Source organism: Diadema setosum, chromosome 19 (genome assembly GCF_964275005.1).
Source record: "Diadema setosum chromosome 19, eeDiaSeto1, whole genome shotgun sequence".
In the NCBI taxonomy this organism is placed as follows: domain Eukaryota; kingdom Metazoa; phylum Echinodermata; class Echinoidea; order Diadematoida; family Diadematidae; genus Diadema; species Diadema setosum.
The window spans coordinates 26,247,250-26,273,812 of NC_092703.1; the positions used below are offsets into that span (position 1 = coordinate 26,247,250).

The window sequence follows — 26,563 nt, forward strand, 5'->3', positions numbered from 1 at the left end:
ATGTCTCTCGGGTGTCATATACTGGAAAACATCAGAGCAGGTGACAGTCTTTTCCAGGCAAAAAGCAGAATTGCGTCGGTCAGGGATGGAGGTATCCACGTGTTGAACAATGGCACGGACCGGGTCTATGTCTACGACAAATCTTGTCGCAGACAAGTCGTAAGTAGAACTCTAACGTTAGATCAATTAAATTCAATTCAGTGCAATTTATTCAAAACCAAAAACCAAGCATATCAGGGATTATATAAGCATTGTTACTTAAAATTTCTTGAGTTAATTGGCAAGATTTTTTCTTTCCTACCAGAATCCTTCAACATTATCCCTTTTCACTAATTTCAGCTCATTTTCTTGTAGACAGAAAGATCCGTCTCGTCTGTCCGGAGGAGTCTTTTATATTTTTCTTATACTTTTCCGTATACGGAGGGGATCCGTGAAGCCAGACGCAGTCTCCGCGGAACATTCCCCAACGGCCAGATACAGACTGATCTTTCGGTCAAATTTTCTGGGAACTAAGCAATTAAAAATTGTAAGTTACAGTATTGGAAAGAGTTCCTTTTGGGACAGCCACCCCAGTTGCACTAGTAGTACTAGTACTACAGTGGGTCAGTGCAGATCTATACAACACCTATCCTATTAAACCTTGCTTGCGATATGCACGGATGCACGCACTCATCACTTTTTGGGTGGCTGTCATGTCCCAATAGGAACTCTTGCCACAGTATCTCATCCTGTCCAAGATGAGATATAGATCTACAACTAGTACTGATCAGCTGAGTAGACCTCTAACAGTTAAGGCTCTATGCGTGCCCTGACAGGGCATACAGCCATTGCACATACATGATCATATATGGCTGCATACAGGGACACACCATCCACTGGCATATTCATATAATTTTGTCTATTGTTATTACTTAGTACCTGGTGAGGTAAGTTATCACTGATCACCGTCAACATTTTATGACATAATACCTGTTACTGTGTGATATGTGTAGATAGGCGTGCCCATACACTTTCACTCAAAATATAAAAAAAAACAACAACCCAAAACCCCCAAAACAAAAACAAACTACATGTGCAACCAAAAACAAAATATAGCCCTGGACCCATGTGTTATAACAAGAAATATTGACACAGAATGAGTTACCATGACAAAACTCTGTTAGACTCCAATATTTACTAAACATATGCTGGCTGTAGGATGCATTTTGGTCAAGTTTTGAATTTGAAGCTGGAGTGGAAATACAAGGCAGACATGAATTAGAACATGTTCACTTTCACTGTGAACTTGCCAAGGGTTGTCATACAGCTGACTTTAAACAGTCAAAGGGTTGGAAAAGAATCTCTTAATCTGCCGTAAAATAACATAAAATTGATGTCAAGCTCTGCAACATCTTACTGCAGGTTCAAAGGATATTGACTTTGCTCCTGTCTAGTAATTGAATGGAAAACTTCTTAAATCTTCAACCATTCTCTGCATTTAGCCCCCGAAAACCATGCAGATGTAGCAACAGCTGCAATTTAAAGCACATGCAATGGAATATTAAATGCCTTTTCCAAGGTTGTTTGAAAAAGTCTCATTTTTGTTTGTTTGTGGCTTGTCCTATTCTGTTTAAGGTCACCCTGAAACTGCCAGATGCTTGCCTGTGCTGCGACATAGCCTTCGTTCAAGGACAATGCTGTTTGTTGTGCGGTCTCCGAGATGGTCGCATCCTCAGCTGTAGCCTGCAGCTGTGGTGTCAGCAGCAGAAAAAGAAGAAACGTAAAAGGTTGGTGTAGAGCAGATCACATGACCAATTTGTGCGACGTAGACAAAGATCTTTTCCCCAGTTCACTGCTAGAGTGCGGAGTATGCATACGCCCTGTACTATTGTTTTGTGAGTGCATGGGGAGCACTTGGAAGATGACGAGGTGATGGGCTCACCCCTCACGCTAACACGCTAGCAAACGAACGACCGAGGAGCAGCCAAATCTAGAAGTGTGTACTCGTGTAAAAGTTCAAAAGTTTGGGTAATACGCGCTGTAAAAATGTTACTTCAGTATGCAAAGTTCGCCATAATACTAAGTAGGTAATGGCAGCCCCCATGAAATCACTGACACCATTGTATAGTTCGCCCTCTAGTGATGGAGAGGAGAAAAATCTCTTTGGACATAGATTACAGCTGCATCTGAACTGCTGAGCCAGAAGATGACAAGTTTCAAATGAATGAGAACTTTGGTAGTCTTATACTTCAAGACTGCATGTGTTATTCTATTGTCACCAAAAGTGACATTTTTTATGGAATCAGCCCATTGTTCAACTTGGCACTGATAAAGAGGAGTATAAAAAAATATATTAACAGTACTTAACAGTTTTAACAGTACTTTCTTTTTTTTTACTATCACATTGTATGCCAGTTGTAGAAAGTTGAGGATGTTCTCTCCAGCAAGCATCAGAGGAGCTTGTTTATGCAATGCTTACAAAGCAGAGAGTACAGGAATTTTGAAAGAATCAACCATTTTATGCAATATAATATTCATGTCCATTGCACTACATTCTTATTTCAAAGAAATGCAGCAACCCAAAATGGAAGTGATTATTCTTCAAAGACTTACTTGGTAGAATGGCAAGAAGAATAAACGCCCAAAAGTACTCTTCAGCTTTCTGAGCTGGTGTTGAGAATGATGAGGGCTTAAGTTGCCACAAAGCCAGAGTGTTCGAGGCAACTTAATGCCCTTCTCATTCTCAGCCAGCGATATGTACTTACATTTGGACACCCATAAATCAATCTGTCATTCAGTGACGTGGGGGGGGGGGGGGAATAAAAGAGTAATGGCATGGGGAAGGGTGGGAAGGAATAAAAGAGTAATGGCTTTAGATTCACCAACTCTGCCTCATGGACACGTGTTTTCATTTATCTATCTGTCTGTCTGTTAATCTACACTGTATTCATCTATCACTCTATTTTTTTCTGTCTTCCTACATTGTATCTTTCTATATGATTGTATATAATTGTAAAATGCAGAGGACAAGATGAAGAAAACAATGGAGCAGAGGCAGAGGTGACAACTGGAAAGGACAAGAGGAAAATTCATAATGGAGGAGGAGGAGGTGGAATAGATGATGATATATTTGGGGACCTGCTAGCAGAAGACGAGGCCACACTCCAAGAAGCTGGTGGTTGGGATGGAGACGAGATGTTCTCCAATGAGATGGAGGAGTTCTACCAGGCTCTTGGGGATGTCATCCAGGTAGGTCTGTGCTTGTGCAGGGTAGATTAATACAATATGGGTTATTTAGCAGCTGTGAATACCTATAGCTTTATACTTATGTGATTCTAGTATGAAAATTTGTGTACCAATATTTTAGGAAATTCAAATCTAACTGAACTTAAGTGAATTATTCTGATCGATTGAAACCAAATGTACAATGTACATTTCAGTATCGAGTTAAGAAATTATTGTGAGAATTGACAATCCCAAACGTGCACTCATCAGTCAGTATGATATCAGCATGATTAACGATCATGATATGAAAGTAATGATAATATTATTATAAAGAAATTGATGATGATGATGATGATGATAATCATAACAATAACAGGATTTATTAATTGATATCAATGTCTTTATAAGTTTTATGAAACAATGTACAATTTGTATTATAATCACCACAAAAATAAACGGTGTATTGAATGTTGATGCAGTGAATAGGTTTCACATCTTTCACAATGTTTTATATTGCCACATAGCTTTACGTGAAATCAGGGAGGTACTAGGCGAGCTGGCCTAGTACATTGTACCTCCTTTGTAGGATTGACGATACTATCTGATATTCTTTGTCCCCATCAGGAGGTAGGGGATGACTGTGTGGTGCTTGCAAGGGAAGGATTGGAAAGCTTCACCCTGATCAATGACCACATCATTGCTTGTTGCAGGGAGAGCCAGGGATGGCGGGTGTCTCTTCATGAGTGCCGGCCAGACCTCGGCCACAAAGGTCTGTTCCGCTGCGAGGGAACTCCCGCTTACTCCACCCTGTTGCTCGATGCATGGGATGGTGCGGAAGACCACACCCATGTTTCTCATATACGGCATCCTTCCTCCCAGAGCAACAATCAGTCGCAGGAGACCAGAGATGAGACGACGGATGAACCCCCATCATCCCCATTGCTGTACATGGTGATGTCAGCCTCCACACGAGATCATACGAGCCACCTCCTGATGCAGTCATCCAGCGTTCTCACGATGTCAGATGCCCTCTTTGATGCTCTGTTTGGGTCAGAGGTCAATCTGCTCGAGTCGCCAGTGGTTCTAATCTCACTGCCGGATGGCCGTGTCTTTTCTCTCCTCCTGGCAGGTAAATTTTATTTGACCAATGTCCACATCCTTAGAATTTAACCACTTCCTGACTGGACACTTTGGAGAACTCATTTCTACGAGCCAACAACTAGGTCTACTGTAGTCAATGTTTAATTCTTCGATCCCTGAAGACTAGTCCTGAATTTACTTGGGCAGGTGTCTGTGGGAAATGTATTTTAAAACAATATCAGCTCGTCCTGAATGGGCTGATCATCAAAATGAATTAAATTTACAAGATAAAAAGTGCATGAATGTAAAGCAGTGATTAGTACAAACTGAAATGCACTGGTCTTGTTTAAGAAGCAACAAAATGTCATTAATGAATAGTATAAGAGAGAATAATTGTCTTGACAGTCTTGTTTACCTCAATCATACAGTCACATCAGGCCCCCTGTCAGATCATGTGATGTAAAGTGGTTTGGTGGCGATGAAAGCAAAATTCTCCAGGTCATTTTTTTTTCTCTACAGGTACTTACTCAGCAAATGCCAGTGAAAAGCAGACTGAAGCAAGTTAAAATGTGTCTGTCCGTTTAAAGGCTGCCACTCATGGTTATTAAGCTGTTCTTTTTGTGTGTGTGTGTGTGTGTGTGTGTGTGCTCTTTGCCCAGTGCAACTAATTCTTGACCATGAATTTATGCTTTTCTGCACAGCCTGCCATACACATCGTGTGAGACTTCTTCACCACTCTACACAGCCAGTGGAGCACATTTTCGCTGTGACGTGCACCGGCACTCCGACCCAGTCCAATTCCGACTACCTGGCAATGGTTTGCGGAGATGGACAGATAATCACCTTCCACGTTTCTTCCGCTGATTCAGAGATCGCCACGGAAACCACGCACTACACAGGGGGCGGGGTAAGAGCTGCCTCTGCAACAAAGAATGTGCTCTTGTGTGCCACCAGCTGTGACCTTGCTATCTTGACCTTTAACCTCAGTCCACGGGGGAATACCCTGGATATGACCTCCCATTATCACAGTGTGTCAGGATTAGAAGCCGTCTGTGCTCTCAAAGGTAATTTACATCTTCACACTGTGATAATAGTATGACATGATGAAAATTGGATATTACAGACAATCTGCCTTTAATGTCAAGTTGGAAAATGGACAATAATAATAGGATACCGGGGCCCCATTTTATCAAAACTTATAATTGAATATATGTCCCGAAAAATGTTATGATAACTCTTGGGCCTAGAGCTGTCTGGTCTCCAAGATTCTGCAGGAGCCTCTCTGAAATATTAACTGGCTGTTCATGCTGTGACCAAGAAAAAAAAATATATAACATCCTATCAGATTTGGGAATAACAGGCAACTCCTGTTAAAACAAAGTTCTCAGGACCAGCAGTTTTGTTTTTTTACATCAAAATTTGATTAAAGCTGAACAATAAAGTATGTAATGGTATGTGCATAGTATAATGATAATGAGACCTCAATTTTTATTTTGTTGTAACAAAATTTTTGTTATAACTGATGTGTTTGTTATAAAGTGAGAGCATTATGTTATGAGATCTACATGTACCTGTTACAAAACACATTGGAATATTTCTGATAGCTTTTTAAAACCAGCAGCCTTATTGTTCAAAACCTAGAGAATGACTCATTACATTGTGTTTTCCTGTTTGTTTGGTGTTTTTTATATCTTTTCAGAGAGCAGCAATTCTTACAAACTTCTTGCCTTGAAGAAGAATGGGACAGTCCTCCATCTGTCTGTGCCCTCGGGTGAGGCAAACTCTCCCAAGGACTCCTCCATCAGTCCTGTGGATGCTGGCCAGCGCATCAAGGAGCTCCTCCACAGCATCAAGGAGATAACGTCAAAGATGGCCGCCCTCACAAAGTCCGACCACGAGCAGAGTGCGGTCTTGGAGGAGCTGAGCAAGGCACACCACATTGTCAGTCTGGTCGGAGACAGGAAGTCATCCAGGGCTTTTGACTGCAGAGCGCGTGTGATTTGCATCCCGGAAAACGGACAGAGAACGGTCAGGGTCGAGTGCAGTGTGAAGAACAACATGGAGTGGGTGCTCTCGCGGGGGTGGACGCTTGTCGCTACTCTCGCCAGTCATGGAATGCAAGCTGAAGGATGCGTTGGTCATGGTCGATGCGACACCTCACGATACATTCCCTTGATTGACTTTGCACCGGGGAGTTCCCTTGCGATCACCTATGGCGTGGGTGAGCGCAGAACTGCCGTCTCTTTTCCCATTTCAGTGCGCTTTTCTCTGCTCTTCGATGGAGCAGCATTGCCAGGTAGCATTCAATGCAGAACGCTCAACGAAAAGAGCGGTAGTTTCTTCCACCTGGATGACCAACACCTTGGGACTGTGTTTGCCATAGGAACCTCAATCATTGACCACCTCGATGCCCTGCAACCTGTGCAACAATCCTTCCATGATAGGACTAATCCTGGTTACAAGCCACAGCTAGGGGGCAGCTCACACAATGCCAACAGTGGATACGTCCGAGGAACTTCAAGAAAGTTTGCACCCTTTTCTGTGTCAAATGAGAATCAAGTTCCAGTGTCACCTGGGTTGAGTGATTCAGTGGACATGAGCCTCTGTGCTTCTCTCTTGAAAGCTTTGACCAAAGGTATGACACTGATTCAAGCAGTTTCCTTGATTCAGCAAGGGAGTAATGAAAGAAACTCATGAAAGGTTTTAGGATATTGAGTGAATGATTTCAAAAGTTTATGATTTTTTTTTATTATTTTGGTTAATGTGCTACCCTCTGCAGACAGAAATTCTACCAAAATTCATGATTTTACAATAGTAGATTATGACTAAAGAAAATCATTATATTGAGTGTCACAAAATCTGTAGCACATCCAAAACGACATGGATGAAGTTGAGAGAATGTGTGCTTTTAATATAAAGAAATTCAAGTGTGGTATCTTCTTTTAATGTAAGGATTGTCTGACTTTGTTTCACTTCACCTTTCATGGGTTCACTTTATACTTCATGGTTATATGTGTGGTATGTGGTTTAACTCTTTCTTTCAAGTTGTAGACACTTTTTTTCTTAATGAGATAATATGTACCTGACAGGTGACCTGTTGAAAAAGAATTGAAAAAGACCTAGTTCCTTATCACTTGATTGAATCATAATATCATATACTCCACAGTGTGTGATGTCGTGCATAAAGCTGTTATATTTTCGTGGTAGCATGCCAGGATTGTGATGATTAACAACACCAATGTGCTGATGCTGTAATGAAACATCAAATGGATACAGTACTTAGTCCTCCATAATCTCTGATAGCTTTTATCAAACTTGTCAAAGAGCAACTATGGGTAGGAAAAGATTACTTAATGTAATCAGATACAACAAAATCGAAGAGATTGCTGTTAGTAACCAGTCATCAGTTTATTTCTTCTTCTCTTTTTTTTTTGTGTGTGTGTGTGTGTGCGTCATGCATTCTTCTTTCACTGGTCAACAATTGTTTGCATGCCCATCATATGTTGCTATCTTTAATACTCTGTAATTGTGTGGTAAACAACCCAGACCCAAATAAACATCATTACAGTTGTATGAATAATTTCTTTTTTCTTTCCTTGTCTAAAACTCCTGAATTATCAGATCGAGGCAACTTTGCCATCATATCAAGAAAATAAAAGCAATATGAAACTCATGAGGAAAATGTTGTTTCTGACCCAAAAATCAAACGTAGGCCTATGCTTTTGCACATCACAGGTGACAAGAGTCCACTGGAGCAATTGCTCCCCCTCCTGTTGCCGAGCAACACACAGATTCAGGTCAAGGGTCACTGCTTTGAAGCTGAGACACCGGGTGGATGCCTAGTCTCCTTTCAGGTTGTGAATTCAACTTCTCCTGAAGTAGTGTTGCTGAAGATAACCTCCTCAGATTCTGCAGTGACAAAACAGCTGGCTGAGGCAGTCCATAGAAGGCTGAAGGTATGTCTGTTTGTTTGTTTGTTGTTGTTGTTGTTGTTTTCTGGGTGGATATGCCAAGCTCAGCAATAAAAAACATGTTTCATTTGAAGAGCATGAGATTGAAAGGAGAGGATGAAATATTAACATCACACAAAGGTGACATAAATCCTTCACTAATGATTACCTGAGCATTGGCATGAGACTAGGCTTTAAATTCTTTCATGATATTCCTGATTAGATAAAAACAGCCTTTCACTTGAGACCAGCAACTGATTTAAACCTTGCATGTAACACTGTGAGATATGTGTCTGAATCAACACGGTAACATCTTATGCCTATGTAATCTGAACAAAGAAAAATAAATATTCAAGGAAAATATAAAAATATTTCATGCATCGAGAACTTAATTACCATAACAAGAAATGCAAAAAAAGAAAATGATAATAATAGAATTGAGCAACAGTATAGTGCCATGCAGGAAATGTTGTATAGAAAATACAGAAGTTTAGCTCACAATATTTTGTTTGGTTTGTGTACAAACTCCTTAACTATGTGTAATACCTGGTATATGTGTACTCCAACACTAAATGAAATGCAGGCAAAATTTATTGCTAACATCTAGTAAATATTTTGTTCCCAGTTATATGAAAAAAATCTACAAAATTACCATGAATTTGAATTTGGTGTTACTGTAACCAATTTTAAGGGTATTTTCAATATCATTTTCATGAGGAAATTCTTTATCATGATATCAATATTTTTTGTTTACCTTACAGAACTGTGAGCTAATCCAGAGCCCCCTGACACTAGACATAGAGACACTAAACAGAGAGCTGAAAAGCATTGAGGTAAATATAATCAAACATGACCTTAGATGACCTTAATTTGAATAGTAACTGTGACTTGATAGGGTCTAAAGCATACAACACTGTGAATTTTTTGAGGTTTGACGTAATGTTTGTTGAAACATATTTATGTCATAATGATTACATATACTATTGATATGATCTTGGCCGTATGATGGATTGAAATCAGATTTTATATGACAATGACATTTTGAAGTTTGATTACCAGAGAGTATTATATGTCCCTCTCACCAGAGGCAATTTGTTTCAAAGTTGTCTGTCATGCAGTCTGTTGCCACTTCTGTCCATGTGTCATATATTTGTTGTTACCATTGGCAACATGAAACATACAGTTTTACATTTATATGTGATCGGCATACAAATATAAACTGGAAGATCTGAAAGCTACAAGGCGTGAGATTATAGCTTGTGGTAAATATGGAATTTGAGTTAGATTATGTATCAGATAAAGTTTAAGTCTGAAATGTATTTTTTTTGGAGTCAAAAGGGGCCTGAGCTTTCGATCCTAGCAGAATCTTCGTCAGAGGCAAAATGACCTATGGTCATTTTGCCTCTGACGAAGATTTTTAATTTTAATTTTTAATGACCTATGGTCATTTTGCCTCTGACGAAGATTCTGCTAGGATCGAAAGCTCAGGCCCCTTTTGACTCCATTTTACTCCATTGGCTCGCCTTTATTGGATAAGCAGTTTTCAGCAGCTTTTTTTGCTACATGTATTTTTTTTCGTAGCTTCTCAACAAACATTTGAAGAAGCCAATTTTAATCTGGTTCAGTTGTACTCTTGAGCACATAGTTTGTGATAGACCAATACCTAGATAGACCTGTGGTTAATGCTATGCTGTCTACAACAGGATGGTGTCAGAATCTCTTAATGACATTCAATCAGTCCTGGCCAAGTCTTGACCAAAGGATTTTTTAAACGTATACAAAGCCACTGATTTGATACGAATATTGGTTGCTCAAGAGTTCAGTGGCAGAAGGTCACGGGAAGTGTGAAAAACAAAATACTTTGCAATCATAAGTGGTTGAAATGCACCATATCATTCAGTGGCCAAGCATCAAATAAAGGTTGGAAAAGACTGCTGTCATTAGCGATGCTGGACCCTGTTACCAGAAACTTGACTTTAAAACAGGTAATGAAAGTGATTTGATATTTGAGGTGTGATAGATTTGTATAATGGATATAATTTTTGATCTTAGTTTCATGATGCTTTCTATGTTGTCTTTGCATGACTCCACTCTCTTTAATTCATGTTGAACAATAAGTGGAGTCTATGAACCAGTAATATATATATATATATTTTTCCCCCTCACCACAGGCTCATCAGGCACAACTTCAAGCGATCCAGGACCAAGTGACACTGGGCATTCAGGAGAGTGAGACACTTAGAATAGCAGAGGAACTTACTGGGATTTACAGGAATATTAGGGAACAGCTGGTAGTGCACTGAAGTCCTGAGAGACGATGTGGCCCAAAGTCGCAAAAGTCAGTTCTCATCAAATTCCTGAACTACATTTGTATAACAAACTTGGAAGAGGTGTAACTAGCACATGCATACAACTGTATAGGTTCATTATTGGACATTATTTGGGCGTGTGTGATATGTTGAGTGCCTTTCTGCAATCAAAATTTGCATAAGCCATGGACTAGATTTAAGAATTCCAGCCTAAATGGTCAGCATGCAGTCACCCTGTATTTGAAAAAAAAAAAAATATATGGTTGCATCATAGCGTGATCGTAGTCATCCACTCATCTCGCGTGAATTCACATGGAAGTTCATAGTGGGCTACTAATGATAGTTCTGTATTTGTATCTGTATGATTTTAATAGTCAGCAAAATGTCCAAGAAGACACATCCGCACTAACTTGTCGAGGAGCACAACATGTGGACAGATTGCAACCAGAAAACACTATAACTGGAATAACATGTACTTCAAATTTTGTTTAAACGAAAATAATGATGGACACTGGACTACTACACCAGGGAGTTGGTTCCAGTCTTTGACGGTCGTTATAAAGAAAGAATCCTGGAAAGCTCTAGCTTAATGCCATTGCTGGATGAATTTCTGGTTATTTCTTCTGGTGTCACATGTGTTGAGTTGAGCGTAGTCATGCAGAGGGACATTGACTTGTCCGTTTTTCAGTTTGTTCAGCATGCAGATCAAAGCCTCTGATGTTTTCTCCTTGTCTGGAGTGATTCCCAGCCCAACTCAGATAATGCCTTCGTGACAGAACCCTCTTCCCTAGTGTAGGTGCTTGTGCAGACTCTGGCAGTTTGCAATTGAATTCTATCTATGGATTTTATGGATTGTTTAGTCGTAGGATCCCAGGCAGACGATGCATATTCAAGAATAGATCTCACTAAAGCCAAGTATTCAGTAGATTTCATCTTCATGTCACAGTTCCATAAATTTCTGCCGATGATATTCTGCATATTTTGGACCTTCTTGAGAACTTTCTGAGCATATGGGGGTTCCAATTTAGGTGTTTGACTCGACACCACCATATCCTGGCGTACATATCTTCTCGTTTGATTTTCTTTGTTCCAGTTTTCAGTTGTCTCCAAATTGTCATTCAGCAACATGACAATTCATGAGTGATGACATAGAATGATTACTCTGCAGAGGAAGTGTCATTTCAGAGTACCCATGCGCAGTGGCGGATCTAGAGGGGGGCGCGACTGGCACCACCCCCCCTTTATTTTTTGTTAGAAAATGAAAGAAATAAAAAGTAAAAAAGGAAATGAAACCCGGAAGTGGCACCAGAAATATTAGTTGCGCCCCCCCCCCCCCCCCCCCTTTACGGAATTCCTGGAGATCCGCCCCTGATGCGGTTCCTTCTTGATTTCCTCTTCACTGAGTAGATGGAACTTCTGATCTTTGATGGGAGCTCGTGCTCCCATCTAGCACTTTTTCGTGCTAGAAGTCTGTTTTGAGGTCCTGAATGACTTTGTCTTCGGAGATGATCTCCTTTGCCTTGGTTGGGAAAGCAAAGTTTAGGTGTTGCTCGGCAGAGATCTTCTGTCAATTTGTGATGTTCGATCCATCCCTGTCATGGCAAATACACCCCATGATTTCCCAGCCAAGAAGTGATTTCTGAGCATAGGGTTCATCTTCTCCGTCCTTGACACTTTCTTGAAGTCAAATAGTGCTGGGACAGTCATTCTTGATGAGGAGTAAAACTTTTTTCACCGGGTATCATTTTGTCTGCAGTGCCTATGAGGTGAGACCATCTTTTAGCTACCTTTGTTTTCGGGATTTGAGATTTTGTGACTGGAATTCTGATGTATTGAAGGCAGATGGAAGTTGAATGACATTCTCCTTCTCTACGTCGGCCACTTTGAGTCCGCTCACTTTTTCTGTCACGGTCTTCAAGGTGCTGTGCATAGTTGTGAGTAGAAGGTCAGTCTTTTGGCCTTGCAGTCCAAGCTTGTCACAAAGCCTTTTCGAAAGGAAGGGGACATTCGATTGGTCATCGAAGACCACGTATTCAAGAAAAACCTTTGAGGGATTGGTTGAGTGCCTTACCCATGCAGGCATGATCACCGAGTGTTCCTTTCCACCTTGATCTTGGAGATGTCACACAGACGGACAGTTGGACGAAGCTTCTTCCTGTTTAACATTCGATTTAGGTTGCCAAGAATGGAAGCAAGACAAATGTCTCCCTTTGCAGACAGTACATAATCACCTGTCCTTATGATGTTTGTAGACACAAACCTTTGTGTGCATTTTAATTTCGCGAATCTTGGCTCTTGCGAAATTTGCAAAATTAAAAGTTTGCAAACATTTTTGGTTTTACAGTAATTCTCAAACCACTCGACAGTTATTTGATAATCAAGTATACTCAATTGCTATTGTCGCTGCCTCAGCATGCAATTAAGTACACTGAGGAGTTTCAGTCCTTGACCCCTAAATCGTTGTTGTACGGAAAGTATGGTACACAGACGCATCCACGGCAGGAATACAACAGCTAAATATCTCAACTTGATTACTATAATTCTTTTTATAGCTTCATAAGCATTAACAATGATACAGTGAAAAACAAAACAAAAATATTTATGTGTCATTTAGAATGAAGAAGCAATGCTTACAGAGTTTGGGTATTAAAAGCATCTGACGTAAGGTATGAGCCCCAGACACCATTTGATGACGTCAAAAACCACAAAGGGTGACACCAAGAAGAGATATCGTGCATGGCAGCAGACAGCTGAAGCACAAGCTCTTGTCCCGCGCTAACTGAACACGTTGATCAGGCTTCACGTCTTTAAACTGTTGACTATAGAAGAGCCCATGATTAGCCTCACAGAGAATATATCTCGGTGTACTGACAGATGTAGAATAGGTACCTCTATTAGGAAGACGATGACTTATAGGTGTTGGTCTGTCTTTGGTGTTCTGGTTAAAGCTGCCTCCATCCTTCGCACCACCTTGTAGTAATTACCCGAATACAGGGTCATTCAGTTCCTCTGCTGCTTCAGCACAATGCCACAATGTCAACGGTGTGCTGGGATCCACCTCTGTCTCGGATAGTCTTCACCTGCTTTAACCAATGACTATGAAGATGGTATGGTAGCCCCTTAGATTATCTTGACCAACTCTCTACGGTTGCTTATTTCTTGCAACATTCCAAGTGCCCTCAGTGTTTCGGCACAGGTCTTTAGTTGATCGGCAAAGTGTCTACATTGTTTGTGTTACTCTGTATGACTGGACCTTCAATGACTCTCTTAATCCATGCCTCACTGATGACAAAATTGTTACCAAAACGATTAGCTAACAAATTTCTTGCCTTGAAATATCCTCCTTCTGGGCTCATCATAAGTACATGTAAATGCAGCATTGGATAATTGATTTCGCTTGGCCTTCACACAAGTTGTAAAGATTTAGCAACTTGCTATTATTGTTATCAATCAAGCTGTCAAAGGATCGCATGAACTGAAAATACTCGAGCGGATTTCCATCAAACTGCATAATGTCAACATTAGATAAACTACTTGTATCCATCAGCTGTCGTTGTTGTCTCTGACCCTCTTCCAAATGATATCTGCATTATCATAAGGTTTGAAGATGGCATAGGCTGTTCAACAGGATATTGAAGGGTTCTATCAGTATCATTACTTGTTTCATTTCATCAGCCATAGGTTCTTCACATCAGCCATAGGTTTTTCACATCTTGGAGACGGAGTAAAAATTGAAACTGTTTTGAGTGGCTCCAACTTGAGCGTAGTTTGCGGGAGGTAACTCAGCTTTTCTTAGCTTTAACTCCAGTGCCTGTCTCTCCAACTCTTGCTGCTCTTTCAGGGCAGCAACTTCAGCAGCTAGGGCAGCTTGTGTGGCCTTACTCAGAAGTCTGGACGATGTCCGTGAGTCAGTCTGACTCACAGAATCTTCAGGTCTTACGTCTGACTTGGCTGTCTCACTCATGGTGATGCTAACTCAGCTACTCAAGCTGATACTGAGCCCACATCATTGCAAACTGAAACTTCACAAATGCCACAATGTGGTAGCTCTTCTTTCATTCTCCACTTGGAAACTGATTTCTTACTGTGTGAATATACAATGTGATGCATAAAGCTTTTTAGAGGAGATATTACACAGGCTACATATCAGCTTCCTCCCTTCAAGTTCACCAACAACGCTATCGCTTATTTCAGTGTCTCTGAACCTGATCACTTGGCAACTCTCATCCTCCCCCCGTAGGACGGACTTGTCTGGCTAAAAAGGCTTCTATCCTAAATGAGCGTAGAAAACTATGCATCACGCAATATAGTACATTGTATATCACACCAAGTTTACAGACTAATTTTTTGACAGATTCTTTCAACACCTTTGACTTGAGAAAGTCCATAAAAGCTAGCTAGATCTACAAAATATGAAGGTTGCTTGAAGCTTAACTTTTTGTTGTGATGCATCTTTCCTCAACCAATGGAAGCTTACTGTAGAATCGTGAAGATAGTGTTCAGACTTAATTGTGGCAACAGTTACTCCTTGTTCCATCATGGGCTTGTGCTAAATTTTAGTTTAATTTGTAATAATACATCATCTCCCACTGATTTTGCAATCACAGCTTGTTGGTGATACATTTTTCAGTTTTGCCTGAAGCCATCCATGTTTTGAAATTATCATTTTATTTTCCTGATGATATCACAATGTTATGATCACGTGCTAGAAGCATGCAAATATCTGTATAAGACAATTATAAACCATGAATGTATCCTATCAATGATGATACTTTGCAATAATCAAAAAAAAAAAAAAGAACACAGAACCGTTTATTGTGTTGTATGTACGTGTATGATCCGTACATATTTTTGTATACTCAGTATTACATGCATCATGCATACTTTCACTTTTTGTACTTCACATTAGATAAGGAAAGATGTATAACCAAACCTTGTCTATAGTGACCATCAAAGGGAGTTAGAAAGAGTGGCCTCCATAGATGTGGCCAACTATAGACAGGGTCATTTACATGGCTTTTCCCTCAGTAGAATTGATTTTAGTGTGGCTGTATGTGGCAGGTGGCCATTATAGACAGGTGCCCACTAAGGCAGGCTTGACTGTGTATTGATCCTTGATCATGAACTTCATAATACAGTGCTAGTACATCCCCTTTCATGTTTCATGCAAGATTGAATAAGAACAATGACCTGTGTAGCCCAAATACAGTTTGAATTCACCAAGGTCAAAGGTCGGGATAAATGAGAATGAAATGCTTGCAGGCCATTGACTCATTGAAGACTAGTCCCAAGTGTTCTCGGGCTAGGGTAAATGGGAAATGCTTGTTATTGGAAAATCATCGGTCAATCTCCAATGGGCAAACCATAATTGTCGGAAACCATGTTTGACAGACCACGAACCATTCTTTGTTCTCTACAGTCAGTAAAATGTGTTGTGACATTGAGTTGCACTTGGGTCTATTCATATAATGTGGGATTCCCAACACCACAAGAATTTGAGGCTGGGTGCACGGCCATGTGTGAAAATGAATAAACACCAATGAATGGTTCTCAGTCAACCATTTACAAAATACAATGAGCAAGTCATTATTGTTATAGCTGTTTTGTATTGTATGCATGAAGGTTTGTGACTGACTTTTTTTTTGAGAGAGAGAATGTATGTGAGCCTGTGTTGTTTGTAATTGTATTGTACATGTATTCATATGGCTACAAAATTCCCACAGGATAGGCATGAATCATTTAACTCCCGATTTGCAAAGGTATCAATGACACAATAGGATTTGTCACATTTCATTTGGAATGAAAGGGAATTTATTGATCTTGCCTAGATCTTGCATCTGAAAAAAGCATTATCAAAGGATCTTTTTTTTTATGCCTGTGCCGTTGTCACCGGAAGCATTATGTTTTTGGGTTGTCTGTCCATCCTTCTGTCCATAATTAATTTTGTGGACCACATAACTTGTGAACTATTTGAGATATCCAAATGAGACTTAGCATATTTATGAGTGATTGGATGAAATTACATTTCATGCTGAGGGTCAAAAGGTCAAGGTCAAATTCTGAAAATTTTGATATTTTCTCCATATCTCTGCAGTGCCCCAAGTTATTTTGAACATATACTGTACCAGATTAATATTCTCTAGGGAAAAGTTTTGGTGCAAAGTAGATGCTCAAGTACAAAGGTAGAATTTCAAGGTCAAAATTCAAGGTCAAATTCTTATATTCCACTTTCACCCCATATTTCTGTGGCACAATGCCTGATGGTATACCTTAAAACTAAGTGTGTTAATGTACATAGTATTACTGGGTTTAGATTCTCTTGGATAATTTTTGGTGCATATACTCCATGACAAAGGTCAAGGTCAAATTCTTAAAAGTTACTATATTCCCCTTGCAATGCCTGAAGGTATTTATAGTTGGAGTGCCAGGAAAAGACTCACTAGTTTAAATGTCAAGTGAAAATGCTAAAATTTCATTTTTTCCATATGTCTCCATATTTTGGAAACAGCTCAAGCTATCTTCATGGAATGAAACTTATATGTCCACATGCATGTATTGCCTGACAGATTTTCTGAAGAATTTTGAGGTCATGGGATAATAGGTCAAGTGTCAAAGGTCAGGTAAAAAATATTAGTGTGGAAAATTACATGCACCTTTTTTCTTCATACTTGAAAATTACTCAGTGCATACACTTCAATGGGTAATTAAACTAGGTACTTAGGGCCTTATATTACTGCACAATGATTTTGTGAGGAAAGATTGGGCCATGGGGTCAAATGTGTAGGTAAAGATGTTATGTAATATGCCACTATTTTCATGCCTCGATCCACAATGAAACTAATTTCTTCTTTCCCATCATAGTTTGAATAGCTCAAAGTATTGTCATGAAAATTGGATATTACTAGTTTGTAATAATTTGAAGAAATATATTGGCCATGTGGCCCAAAAGCAAGGGGTCAGAGGTCCCTATATACTATTGGGAAAAATTAATACTATTGGGAAAAGTAATATGTTCATTATTTATATATATTCATATATATATTTATATATGTACTACTTTTCCAAATATATATTTTGATATAAGTTGACACATTTGGGATTGTACCATCAAACTTTCAAACATGCCATTTTAATTTCTACCAATCATGTGAAACTGTAGCCTCACACTGTCAAGATGTATAGTAGAGGCCTATGGGAGAGTAATGTGACATGGTGAATTAAGGCAAATATATTTAGTCGCATAGCGACACTTTTAGTTATAGCCATAATATGGCATCATGAACACTCTCCCATTATGAGCCCCCCCCCCAAAAAAAAAAAGTGTTTTGTTTTTATACAGTTTCTAAGATTGACCATGAAACACAACTAAGAAAAAAAAAAACAGATATAAAAAAAAGGAAACGAAGAAAAGGAATGAAAATACATGTATTATGGAATTTTACACTTAATGTTTTCTTAGGGAAGTGGAAGCAGTCCTTTCGCAAGTGGGTTTACCGGCCCATTATATTGCGCTGATTTAGGTTTCATACAGGACCCAATCTAATGATAATATGTTGATTCTAATTATTTGTTAGAGAATATAAAATATGAAACACTGGTGGCATCAAGAAACAGGACACTTAAATTTCCCCCCGAGGACAACAAATTTATCAAACATCGCACCGATATACCGGTTAGTGAAAGGGTTACTTAGATATTTAGATTAGGATTAGGGTTAGCTTAATATGGTTAGAATTTGGGATAGGGTTAATTAGGATTAGGTTCAGGATTAGGACGAGGGTGTATACAGGGTCAGGTCAGGCCGGGAAGGGTCTTGGGTACTTAAAATTAAGTATTGTCCTCGTAATAAATTGTCGTAGATCCCCAGGTCCGATCCTCTTCATTTTCGTGCATAGGTCTCTTCCACGCGAGTACTCGGGCGCTACCTACATCCTTCGATCGCGTATGTCATATCAGGGAGGTGACACCTCCCTGGGCATATCAACCACGCCACGCTTGATTGGATCATGGAGCTAATCGTACCATGATTGGATTAGAGAATCTGTTGGTGCTCACGGTACACGTGTGTGCATTTACCGATACACAAGCTGGGATGTGGCATCTTAGCACTGACAGCCTTTGGTAGGTACAGGTACAGTACATGTAGTATGGTGCGTGTGCAGTGTAAACAGCTGGTAAACAGCTCGCTCTTCTGCGGACCCCGCGCATTACGCAATCAACGAATGTTGTCGATTACTTGATGAGATTGGATTGCAATACGTGCAGTGCTCTAGTGTCGTGCTCTTTACTGTCCCTTGCATTATGCTCTTTCATTGATTCTTCGCTAGATTTCTATATAGTTTGTCGTCTTGAGGAAATCAGTTTTCCCGTTTAAATTCTTATCCTTGTCGGGCACGCTCAACATAGCTCTCGGTGAACGCATTATATCGATTGATTTCTTGACTTGGAAAGGATCAGTGACAGCGGGGCGCACATTCCGCAGACGGTGAACAAGTGAAAGTGTGGTGTATGGTTTCTGTTTGTGTTTATACCGACGCATTAATCGGCTTGACCAGTTCAATGAGGATGACCACACCATAGCGGTCGATGGATCCAGGTCAGCTAGCGTCGGACTTGCAAACCACGCACATTGGAAGAAGTAAAAACAAGTAGATGGTAGGTAGAACATAAGGTTTGCTTGTAGAAGAGTTTTGACATTGCCAATTGCACCAGAACTTAGTTAGTACGAACGACACGTAGGTACCACGGAGTCGTAGGTGGCTAATAGGTTCTGCATCATAAATCTAACCGTTATGGAGGTGATGCATGAGTCTACACAGTCAGATAGTGCACAGTATTAGTAGATGCACACAAGTTGTATTCATCTTCGTGATAGGCTGCATTTTATAGCCCTTTTGAAGATTATAGAAGAAGAAGAAGAAGAAGCATGAGTCTAAGGTGACAGGTACTGAGATGAGCAGCGACTGAGGTGGTTCATAATCATGTTGTTACAGTGAGGAAATGGGCATGTCATACCATGGCGTGGCAGATGTGTAAAACTAAAAGTACCGGTCTTGTTTAAGATGACTTCCAACTGTTTACCTTGCTACAGAACATATTTTGATTTCAGAACATATTTTGATTTAGCTATACACAGCCCAGTCGCTGTATCATGCTTCGCACAGCGTCTGGTCGGGCTAATTTTAATTGTTCTCGAACACCACGGTTAGCTAAAACAACAAGTTAAACGGAGAATGAAACCCATTCAAATTATTTGATAATCATAATAATCTACTTTATTATCTAGACTAGGCCCTATGCTATACCATAGACTCTAGTACCTCATGCGGAATATGCGTTAAGACAGAAAAATCTGTCTTTCCGGAGGTTTAATTTTTTTTTTTTATCTTTTTTTTTTTTTTTTTTTTTTTTACTGTTACAACTCTCCTCTGCCTCTGGGATTCCATGAAGCCAGACACAGTCTCCGCGGAACTATGGCGGAACATATCTCCGAAAACAGTCAGATTGCGGCTGATCTTTCGGTCAACTCGTACCTATGCTGCGATACTTATTACGGGTGATTCGATGAATGCATGCATATAGTTTATATTGAGATCCACAGCTTTGATCTTGCTTGAAGTAGGCAGGGTCATGGCAAGGCCAGTTAGGTGGGGTATCATCAGACTTAATTGAACTTGATAGATTCATCATTCCAAAACGTATATCTTAACCAATTTCAAAGCTGTAACGTTACACACTGGGTGCATTTATTGTTTTTTGCTTAATTAATATTACTGTAAAAGTGGATATTTTTGCCCGACTAATTTTTTGCACTTGGCCAGGTAATGAGTTTTGAATGTTTTTAATTCTGTTGAATCAAGATACCAACTCCTGGAACATATGGCAAGCAAAAATATTTGTGTGCTTTCACGCTAGTTTGTGGTTGCACCAAATGCACGAAAATTTCAACAACGTGAAAATTCCCACTATTACAGTACGCATCAGATCCTATCTGAAACGAATTGGAGATTATTATGTGAATGAATAGGGGCATATGCTACTCATCCATGGTATATATATGTAATGAGGACTGTTTGATTCATGACGGAATATACCACTTTAAGAGTACATTAAATACGAGGTGATGATTTACTGATAAATTTAATCAAATTTGAAGGGGAAGTATCCCTTTTATAGTAAGTGTGTCTTGATTTATAGAACCAGAGAATTTTTGAGGAACAGGTCAGGGAAAGTTTGACTTCAATTCTTCATTCTGATTTTTAAAAAAAAGGGGGGGGGGGTATCAAAGTTCTCCACAATAATGTGTAGTGTATGATCATGAGATCACATTCCATTTTTCACAAATGCAGGCACTCTTGTCATACATACAAATTTGTATTTTGGGAACCTGGTTAGGTTCATGTATACACGCCACTGGAACCTCCATGGTATATTCCAGGTTCCTGTAAAGGAATGGGTTAAGAAATTATCTCAATTTAAAGAAAACGCTGTACATGTACCTGCAGCCACTGCAAACTTTAAGCAGTTCTGCCAACTATATAACTCACACATTTAAAGGTGCATGGTCCCCGTGTTTTGGTCAAATGTGTATGCGGGCGCACAGCGCAAGTTTCCTATTGTGTAAAAGACCTGCGCTATCGACTCCTCTTTAGCGCTTACGCTGTGGCCCACTTCCCCGAGTCCGAAGAAGTCTGATTCACTTTAGTCAGTGGTCAGATCACAGTTTGGCTCATGATTCGGCTGAGGGGGATAACAGCTTTAGCAAACTTCTTTTGGTGATGTCATAATAACGAGCACATGCACGCACCCTGGTATTGCAGACTGCGCGATGCGAAGAGAAGACAACGAAGGCAACGTTACTTAGCAACACCTACGCACTTTACTCTTGATGACAGCTCAACTTCGGTGATCTTCGTATCAATGCTAAAGGTGATCGGCAGTATCATCAACAGCGCCCTCTACACTACTGGGACTATGCGCCTTTAATTCATCATTATTGTACTCCCTGGATAAATTGAAAACTTTCAAAATAGATAATGTATACCGTGCCCTTCAAGAAACTGTCTCAACTCAATGCAAATTATCACTGGCAATTGGTGAACTAATCTTAAGCTGTATAAAACCCCTTGAGGACTGGCTGATTTTGCTACAATATTGTACCTACAGCACAGATTTCCCATAGACACCTACCTGAGTATACTCGAGACTCGTCCTCAACAAGTTAATGCAAGAGTACAGGTTTATGATAAGCAAGTACTGTACGATGCAAAATGGGTGCTTTTGAAAACTACTAAGTCCCTGTTAAACATGATATATTCGCGGCATGAAGTTTTTGTGAATTGAAGCCTACGGCCTTTTTTGCGGCCGTAATTGTGTTCAGACAAGCACACTAGTTATCTAAGACAACAGCTGAGAAGATTTATCAATTAAAGGAGAAATTGAAAAGTAGAGTCTAGCAATGATTTGTCTATTTGGCCTTTACAGCCATTTTAAATAAGAGTTTCAATAGCTTAAAAGTGCTGTAATAGTTTTTGTATGAGTGGTCTGTACAAAGAATTCAAAGGATTGGAGGAAAGCAAACAAATAGGATTGCATAGCCTGTTTACACAGTTATGCACTGAATAACGCATCCTTGTAACTGAATTTCATCTTTTCTCTAAAATGCCGGTCATGCATCATGCCATCAATGTGTGGGAAGTGACTAATATTGTATGTATAGCTAGAGGATGTCCTTCCAAGCAGTGCTTTCTTTCAAGTGGATTACTTGTAGGCCACATGATCTTTAGTGCTCTGTTATGTAAACAGTGTAACAGCATTCTCACATACACACATAAAAGGGTATAAAGGCCAGTTTTTTACTATGCTAATAATCTTCTGCAGGTTGAAGTACAGGTTGTCTCCAAGCAACTTTGTAATCTGGTATACAGAAAGTATTTATCGGTTAGAGAAAGATTGAATATTTTCAGAACAAAATTAAGCTTCAACCGATAACTATTTGACTCACTGGCTTTTGTCCTCTACTGGGTGTGGAAGAATATTTTGCTTGAGAAAGATCAATTTTGTTGTGATATCAGTCTTGTAATGCTGTCTGCACAGTCTATGTGACTTATGGAACGATATAATTGATTATTCTGGTTTTATCTCTTTCAGTTACCATTGGAGTGGGCCTTTCAAGACAGGATTATATTGTGCCAGTATCAGTGTTGTGAGCCCTGAGCAACTGTGAGGTTAATCTCTGCAAGTCTAACTGCAGCGATGCCATCTGGCATGACCTGAGGAGCTCTTGTTGCCCCTTGTGTGTTTGCTGCCGCCATCAGGAAGTAAATTGTACACCAGCATGGCGACTTTCCATTCCCAACACTCTACCTTCCACCACATCAGCGAGATTACAGGCAGCCTGTTCCTCACCAGCGCCTACGGGGTCAACAGCCCCACCGCCCTACGAGCCAAGGGCATCACCTGCATCATCAACATCACGCTCTCCTTCCAGTCGCCCACGCCCAAGATGCGTGACATCGAGTTCGTCCGCATTGCGGTGGACGACATCCCCACGGCGCAGCTCGGCGTCCACTTTGACCGCATCGCCGACAAGATCCACGCCGTGAAGAAGAACGGCGGCAAGACCGTGGTGCACTGCTACGCCGGCCGCAGCCGCTCGGCGTCGGCAGTCATCGCGTACCTGATGAAGTACGAGCACATGTCTCTCAAGCAGGCGCACTCTCACGTCAGGTCACGCCGGGCGGTGATCCGACCCAACCCCGGCTTCTGGAAGCAGCTGATCACATATGAGCATCGCCTCTATGGCAAAAACAGTGTCAAGATGATTTACACCCCAGCGGGTGCCATACCAGACATCTACGCCCACGAGATGAAAAACTTTGTGCCATTATAAATCACAGCACTTACTATGGTAAAGAAGTATACTTCATGAGTCTGTTTTAATACTCTCTACTTTGGTGCAAGTGCTTGGATCTAACAGGAGCATATTAGATTTCTGCAACTGGATCTTTTATCCTATATACACATCTGTAAATTAAGGTGAATAAGGTGAGTGTATAACAATATTTCTCTTTAAAAGTGAGTATTAAACAAAGGCATTGATGTGGTGAATCCAAGTTCGTAAATTAATCCTTTCACTGCAAGATGCTTTTATTCTCATATAGGATAATTACGTGGCACACCCTTTTCCTACAAGCAATATGTTTACTGTTTTCATCTGACTTCCTGCTCAACTATTTGAAATACTGGTTTGTGTAACATTGTATCAGAAGAATGAAGTGGTCATTAATTACAGGCTATTACAGCACTAAGTTTTTTTCTGGATTTGAGGATGGGCTAATTATGCTAGCATGCATTTCCCATAGACACCTGCATGAGTGTACCTTTGACTAGTCTTCAATGGGATTGTAGTAATGTGCACATACTTGTGACCCATCACTATACATTAATGTGCCAGCCATTAATGAAAAAAAAAATGTATTTAAGGTAGGAGACAAGAATAAACTATTCCTTTTTGTTCTTAAAAAGTAAGGAGTTTGATATCTTACTGTTAAAAAAAAAAACTACCTCGTGCTGAATTTTAAGGTCAGTGAGTGATATATCACAATACAAAATAATTTTGTCTTTTCTTTCTCTTTAATACAAATTATGTCACTATGATATTTGACATTGATCTCATTTCTTAATTGATAATGTCATGCACATTTGACCCAGTGTGAAACTGATTTTCTAAAAACTCCATTTCAATATCTGGCCGGCTTTCTTACCAGCTTCATATAGGTTTCTGAGATAAATGTACATAATTTCAAGTGTAAGCTGGATGAGTCTAAAGTCGGACAGTTTATGTCAGTGCTGCTATGGCGTCAGGTCATAATTATTTTATTTTTTGCAGGGCTATACCACAGTTGTTGCGTTTACACCATGTTTCTGGCGGCCACGGCAGTCACGTTTCAGGCCACTATGGACAGAACGGGATGGACGTGAGGCAGCGCAGTGGGACGGGATAGGCATAACGTGACAGGCTGTGACTGCCGTGTCAGATTTTTAAGTTGTCAAACAGTTTACCACTGGCAATCATGTTGCTTAAAAATGAGAAACCTAGGAGGCCATTAAAAGATAGGGTAAACGCAGCAAAACGTGACCGCTCTAATAAAATAGTAGGCCATAATGAAACTTGGATACGGTCCGTTGTGGGACTTGACAAGAAATATGTGTAGCTCAGGCTGACCAAATGGCGTGAGAATGATGCCTGACAGCTAAAATGTTCATCGAGGTAAGGACTGGAAGGAATAAGGCTATAGATACAGGGGGGAGGGGGGGAATACATGTATCACTCTTACCCATGGCGCACTACATTTTGGGCAAACAGGGCTGCCGTGGCCGCTGGAGCATGGTGTAAATGTAGCATTAGTGCCAATTGCTATACACAAGAATTTAGGGGCATTTAAGATTGTTTGCTGATTTGATAGCCTGTCGATCATATTTTGTAATGCCTGGTACACTTGCCATGAGATTTGACACGGTGGAAACTTTAGTCAGCATGTGTTGTTATGAATGTTGGAGGTTGTGTGCGTAGCCACGATAACACTGGCAAAACCTTGCAAAGTTTAAGCTCACCAAGTTTCAGTTGTCAAAATTTTGTCACTGTGGCTGCAAACTTCCCGAAAACCCACAAAACTTCTCATGAGACTTCCACTAAAACGGGGGAAATTTTCCAAATCCCTGCAAATCATCTTAACCCGTTGAGGACGGTTTTGATTTTGCTACAACACGCATTCCCCGTAGACACTTGCCCGAGTATACTCGGGACTCATCCTCAATGGGTTAAAGTTTGTGCGTTGTGAAAGCTTGAATGTCGACCCAGTATTATTCCACACTTCACTCTGTGTTAAAAAAAAGAAACAAGATTGGCATTTCTTTGATTGGCCAAAAAGAAAAAAACAGACAAAGTCAAAGGCATTTGATAAATTTGGATTTGTTTCATTGTATTTTTTGCAAATCAGTGTGATGTGTGCCATTGAAAACCAAAACTGATTGTTACCAGCCAGTTACTCACAATTACAATTTGACGCTACCCACTGCCTAACAATTTGCACGGGACCAAACTTGATACCTTATGGATGGAAGGGATGACGTGCAAGAGAGCACTGGCCCCCAAACACAAGACGTGCCAATTTAACACACTGCCTATGGGAATTCCTGAGGAGTTGTGCTATTTAAAGTATAGTGGGATTTCTGAGTCCAGTAGGGAATGGGTTCACTACTCCATTGGCATCACATACTAAGGAGTAACCCACTATACTGCAGTCAGAGAGTTGGTTGGTGTGTACATGTACATGTAATCTGACCTGTATGTGCTGTATAATATCCATAATTCAATATACAACATATAGATCTGACAACTGCATGAGGTGGTATAATCACTCCATTTTAAACCAGATACTGTAACAGTAGTCTATGCTTATTCAAGAAAGCATGTATTTTACTTTTCCATTCAACCTTCTCTTTCGTGTTTATGGAGAATGAAATAATTAAAGTAAAATCCCCCCCCCCCATTTTTAGCACTTGTGAAGCGATGAATCTAACATATTCTGTTGCCTTTTAAGCTGGTTACATAACAGTGTTTCACTGAAACTTTTACATTTCTTCTTCAGGTGCATGGATTACAACAAGCACCATTTTCACTAGTTATGAATAATACCAAACTGTAATTCATATTGCAGCCAGCATGTTCCTTCATTTCAACTGTTTTTAGGAAGCTCTTGTGAAAGCAAAAAAAAAAAAAAAAAAAAAAAAAAAATCAATTCTGGTTTGTTTGTTTGTGTTTCTGTGTTTTGTATGAATGCCAAATGTTTCATTTTTAGTCATTACAACATCATTTGCTCAGCTGAATGGATTTTTTGCTTTGTTTCATTCTAAGAGTGCACATATTTTCCATGTTTGTTCAGGTTGGAAATTGATCCAAAAAAGATACTGGTGTCTACAGAAAAAAAAAAAGAAGGAAAAAGACAAATGAACCTT

The 26,563-nt window shown here is 40.0% G+C and overlaps 2 protein-coding genes across 2 annotated transcripts; both read left to right on the top strand.

Annotated features, from left to right (window-relative positions):
- Positions 1–10,537, top strand: LOC140242382 (uncharacterized). The gene is made up of 9 exons (XM_072322119.1): positions 1–159; positions 1,615–1,766; positions 3,003–3,228; positions 3,829–4,333; positions 4,986–5,348; positions 5,984–6,919; positions 8,020–8,240; positions 8,996–9,067; positions 10,406–10,537. The coding sequence occupies exons 1-9, from the start codon at positions 1–3 to the stop codon at positions 10,535–10,537; spliced, it is 2,766 nt and encodes a 921-aa protein (XP_072178220.1).
- Positions 10,538–19,084: 8,547 nt separating this feature from the next.
- On the top strand, positions 19,085–23,627 carry LOC140242752 (dual specificity protein phosphatase 14-like). Its single transcript, XM_072322510.1, has 2 exons — positions 19,085–19,198; positions 22,694–23,627. Exon 2 carries the CDS (start codon positions 22,881–22,883, stop codon positions 23,433–23,435), a length of 555 nt encoding a protein of 184 aa, XP_072178611.1. The 5' UTR covers positions 19,085–19,198; positions 22,694–22,880; the 3' UTR covers positions 23,436–23,627.
- Positions 23,628–26,563: the final 2,936 nt, after the last annotated feature.

Bases quoted from the DNA above. Each gene is read 5' to 3' on its own strand.
- LOC140242382 (XM_072322119.1), top strand. From the start codon at position 1: ATGTCTCTCGGGTGTCATATACTGGAAAACATCAGAGCAGGTGACAGT. The intron at 3,229-3,828 runs GTAGGTCTGTGC...TGTCCCCATCAG, and splicing joins CTCTTGGGGATGTCATCCAG to GAGGTAGGGGATGACTGTGT. The intron at 6,920-8,019 runs GTATGACACTGA...TGCACATCACAG, and splicing joins CTTGAAAGCTTTGACCAAAG to GTGACAAGAGTCCACTGGAG.
- LOC140242752 (XM_072322510.1), top strand. From the start codon at position 22,881: ATGGCGACTTTCCATTCCCAACACTCTACCTTCCACCACATCAGCGAG.